This window comes from Penaeus vannamei, chromosome 24, assembly GCF_042767895.1.
Source record: "Penaeus vannamei isolate JL-2024 chromosome 24, ASM4276789v1, whole genome shotgun sequence".
NCBI classification, from domain to species: Eukaryota; Metazoa; Arthropoda; class Malacostraca; order Decapoda; family Penaeidae; genus Penaeus; species Penaeus vannamei.
Window position 1 is genome coordinate 30,668,734 of NC_091572.1, and position 5,000 is coordinate 30,673,733.

Here is a 5,000-nt window from a genome sequence, read left to right on the forward strand (position 1 = left end):
GACGTAGGCAGGCAGCGTCTTGGGGGCCTCGCACGTGTAGTTCCCCTCGTCCTTCGTGGTGGCTCCGGAGATGACGAGGCGGGACGATGTCTTGGCGCCGTGTTCGATGGTCACACTCACGCCCCCGCGCTCCGTGTCGTAGTTGAGGAGGCGGTCGTTGTGTTTCCAGTAGACGACGTGGGGCGGGATGGGCGTCTGGGGGAGAGAGAGGGAGGGAAGGAAGGTTTAGTATGGGTCGTATGTGGGTCAGTGGTTGTTCTCGAGGTTTGTGTGTGTTTTTGTGTATGCTTGTGTGTGGTCCAGTGTGTGTTGTGGGTATTTGTGTCCAAAATGTTAAAAAGGCTTGAGTTCTGTGGGTTTTGATATTCATTTTTTAAAATCTTATCTTTTTGTTTTTATTTTTGTTTTCGGAGGCAAGATATCTATGATTTGCACTGCAGCATCAACAGGAAAGTATACCTACAGGAATCATGCATATAAACATTAAAAAAACACATCTAGGTATAAAGTATTTATAGCGCTCCCGCCCCATAAATATTACCAACGTTGATAATGATGGTGTTCATTGGGATGATTATATCAATACCAATAATAACATCAATGATAACATTTCAATAATATAAATGAATAGTAAAAGTTCTGACACCTCGTTGAACAGAATACCCTTATTGAAAATAAATATATTAATAGATAAACAACGAACGAATGAATAGATAAATCAGTTAGTTGACACATAAATAGATAAAGGAATAAAGATAAATAAATAAAGACATCAAGACATTCCGAATTCCCGTGGCTACCAGCGCCTCGAGACAACTGATGACGCAACCTCATCGTTCTCCTCGACCTCAGCAAATCGAAACCCAAAGAAAACCCAAGAAAACCAAAGACAAATATTTCCTTCCACAATTCTTCGTTTTGTCTCGACCCTATCTTGTCCTGACCTCGTTTCGCCTTGACCTAGCACAGCTTACACTTTCTTTTTCCTCCGAGCTGTCAAGGCATACAGACACGCCCTTGAATTTCTAAATCTTAAACCTTGCTATCTCAACCCCGTTTTAACCTTTGCCTTGTGTGGCTTTGATCTTTGGCAAGACCCCGGCTTCCTCCTCTTTTGCTGGCGGTTGAGGCAGGCCTGTGCCGTCTGCGGAAGGTGGAGTTTTCATTTCTTTTTTATCCGAATCTTTAGTTTTATTTTATTTCTTCTTTGATTCTAATTCGTCATTGTCATTTTTATCATTACTGTTATCAGTAAAGATGATAAAGATACCATTGTAATTTTCAGCATTGTGATAACCATTGTAATCATCGACACCTTCATTTTCTTCTGCAGATGAAATGTTTATGAATTCTATCATGATCAGTATAATGATTGGTGTTGCCTTAACTTCTGTGTAATCATTTTCCTTTGATTTCATCATTTCCCCGTTTTATCATTTCTTTGTTTTTAGACTCTGACTCTCTCTCTCTCTCTCTCTCTCTCTCTTTCCTTCTCTTTGTGTCTTCCTCTCCCTCCCTCCCCCTCTCTCTCTCTTCTCTCTCTCTCTCTCTCTCTCTCTCTCTCTCTTCTTCCCTCTCCCTCTCTCTCTTTCCTTCCCTTTCCCTTTCCCTTTCCCTTTCCCTTTCCCTTTCCCTTTCCCTTTCCCTTTGCCTTTCCCTCTCCATCTCTCTCTCTTTTGATTTGCACCTGTAAAGTACAAAACTCTTGGTCGTAAACAAGGTAGTGCAGAAATGGAATATTCATTTTGCAAACATGAATAAATGCAAAGGCATTCATATATGCATGACAAATCGCTATTGCAATGAAAACAGAAGTACCAATAAGATCAAGGCCGCTGCCAATACCACTGTAATTTTGACTGATTTTGACAACAATAGTGAGAGAAGTTATTGTAATAAACAAAATGAAATTACAAACAACAGTAATAATGGTTATGACGAAAATATGTAAATTATGATTTATTTCGTTAATAACAATTTACTATTTAATTTAAAGTTGCAATTAATTGTTTAATACCAGTAGTAAGAAGGTTATCATCCTTACTTTTAGAATCAGTGTATAATAAATGTACAATAAAATGAATTAAATAATGATTCATAATTTAAAAACTATAAAAATTAATGAGGCCACTATTATTAATAAATGCGTAGGTTATGATTTAAAAAGAAAAAACTAGATGGAATTATGATTTATTAATAAAAGAATGATATGAAGAGCAGCAATGATTATATTATTTATAATTATTAATTTATTTATAGTGATTAAAATTACCCTCATCAACAACAGTACAATCTATAATAATATAATAATGATAATAAATTGAACGATAATTTTATAAGTTTAATGATAATAATTTAAATTGTAATTTAAAATATTAATAATAAATCTATTAATTAATAACGATGATAATAATAAAAATGAATTAATATTAATAATAACGATTAATAATTGAATAATTAACAACAATTATCATAATAATAATACTAGTTAAATTAATTTAATAATTAGCAATATAATTTAAACACCATCATAACGATAATAATGAAGAATTATAATCATTAATGTAACTAGAGGAAGAATTACTACTACTATTAAACATAAATGACATCACAACGAATGACTACTACCACTAATAATAATTAACAATGACTGCAAATAATAATGAATAATAATAATAATGAATACAATTAATAATTAAATTATAAGTCAACAAATAATAATTAATAACAAATTAATTAACAATTATAATGACTTAATTAATTAATAACAAATAATGATAATAATGTGAAGTAATAATAATTAACAATTATAATAATAACAATGATTAAAAGATTATGATAATGAGGCACAGTAATAATACCGATTAAATAATGATACACACGTAATAATACTATAATCAATAATTGTATTAACAATAATGTAATAATAATAATAATAATAATAATAATAATAATAATAATAATAACAGTGACTAAGAAAATGATTATGATTATGATAATGTTCGTAATATTCATAATAACAACAACAATAACAGTAACAATGAAAAATAATTGTACTGAAATGATAATAGTAATTATGATAATGATAATAGTAATAATAATAATAATAATAATAATAATAGTAATAATAGTAACAATAATAATAATGATAATAACAATAATAATAACAATAATAATAATGAAAATAATAGTAATGTTAATAATAATGATAATAACAATAATGATAATAATAATAATAATGATACTGATGGAGTAAATAGCGGCAATAGGTAACATTATGATTACAGCAAATCCATAATATTCAGATAATTATATCGAAAGAATAGCATAATGATAGTCTTAACTTAATGCGCATAATACTGCGGTACATAATGTCTCCCCCCAGCCATTTCTAATTCCTGGGACCCAATCCCCTCCCCACCCCCTGCAGCCACTCTTTCTCTAGCTTCCCCCCAGTCAGAATCCTGTACCTCTCCCTTCTCTGCCTTCACCCCTACCATAAATTGCTAGCCTCCCCCCCCTACTTCCTACCTTCTCAAAGCCCCTCCTTACTCCATTCCCATCCCTTACCCACACTCTCCGCTTCCATAACCCTTCTCCTGCACTGCCTCAATCCCTACCATCCCCCCACCCTAATTCCTTCAACCCCCTTCCCCTCCCTCCCCTTAACTACACTTCTCATACACCTCTTATTACCCTCCAAAGCCCTCTCTCCTCCCCCTGTCACCTCTTCCTTCAATCCCCTTCAACCCACTCCTTCCCTCCCACCCCGTCAACTAACCACTCCCATCTCGTCTCCTAGCCCCTGCTCCCTCTCTTACTCCCCTCCTCTCCTATCCCCTGCCTCCCTCTCCTACCCCCTTCCTCCCTCTCCTACTCCCCTTCCTCCACTCCTAGCCCCTGCCCCCCTCACTACCCCCTGCTCCCCTCCCTCCTAGCCCCTCCTCCCTCTCCTACCCCCTGCTCCTCCTCCTACCCCCTCTGCCTCCCTCTCCTACCCCCTCCTCCCTCTCCTACCCCTCTCCTCTCCTCCTCCTACCCCTGGCCTCTACTCCCTCTCCTAGCCCCTTGCTCCTCCCTTCCTCCTCCTCACCCCCTGGCCCCTCCCACTACCCCCTGCTCCCCTCCTACTGCCCTGCTCCCTCCTCCTACCCCCTGCTCCATCTCCTAGCCTCCTGCTCCCTCTCCCTCCCCTCCTCCCTCTCCTACCCCCTCCTCCCTCTCCTACCCCCTCCTGCTCCCTCTCCTACCCACTCATCCCTTTCCCTACCCACTCCCTTCCTCTCTCCTCCTAGCCCCTGCCCCCCCCTCCTACCCCTTGCTCCCTCTCCTAGCCCCTGCTCCCTCTCCTACCCTCACCGCCCCCCCATACCCCTCCGCCCCACCCCTCCTGCCAGCGCCAGGGTAATTGCAAATATTGCGTTGACAATGGGTCGTCGATGGAAAGGCGGCCAGCGGGACATTCTCAGCGTCTCAACTTGCTGCGAGTGGCTTTAAAGTTTAGATTTTGTCGAATGTGAATCTTTTGTGAGCCGCTCGAGCGTTCATATCTCCGTTCCCACGTTCTTTTCGGCCCGGGAGGAGGCTGAGTGCGGAGGGGGGGGGGGTCGGTCCTTCTCTCTCTCTCTCTCTCTCGTTCTCGTTCTCCCTTCGTCCTCTCCCGTTCTCGCTCTCGTTCTTCCTCTCCCGTTCTCGCTCTCGTCCTTCCTCTCCCGTTCTCGCTCTCGTTCTTCCTCTCCCGTTCATGCTCTGCCTTCGTCATCTCCCGTTCCGGCTCTTGTTCTTCCTCTCCCGTTCTCGCTCTCCCTTCGTCCCCTCCCGTTCTCGCTCTCGTTCTTCCTCTTCCACTTTCTCTCCTTCGCTTTGTCCAGGCTTTTCAATCCCTCCTTTTCGGTTTCATACTTCATCTCTTCGCTGCTTTTTTACACTTCTCTTTCCATCTCTTTTCGCTGATATCGTGATTATGTGCGAGTATGAGTATGTTTCTTTGTTTGCATGTA

The 5,000-nt window shown here is 39.9% G+C and overlaps 1 protein-coding gene across 3 annotated transcripts in view; it reads right to left on the reverse strand.

The window, feature by feature from the left end:
• The window catches only part of LOC113826584 (limbic system-associated membrane protein), a 114,381-nt gene that overhangs the window by 25,615 nt on the left and 83,766 nt on the right, over window positions 1–5,000 (reverse strand). For all 3 annotated transcript variants that reach the window (XM_070138609.1, XM_070138610.1, XM_070138608.1), the window contains exon 6: window positions 1–195. This exon is cut by the window's left edge and continues 19 nt beyond it. In XM_070138609.1, coding sequence (XP_069994710.1) covers window positions 1–195 — 195 coding nt within the window. The remainder of the gene's footprint in view (window positions 196–5,000) is intronic.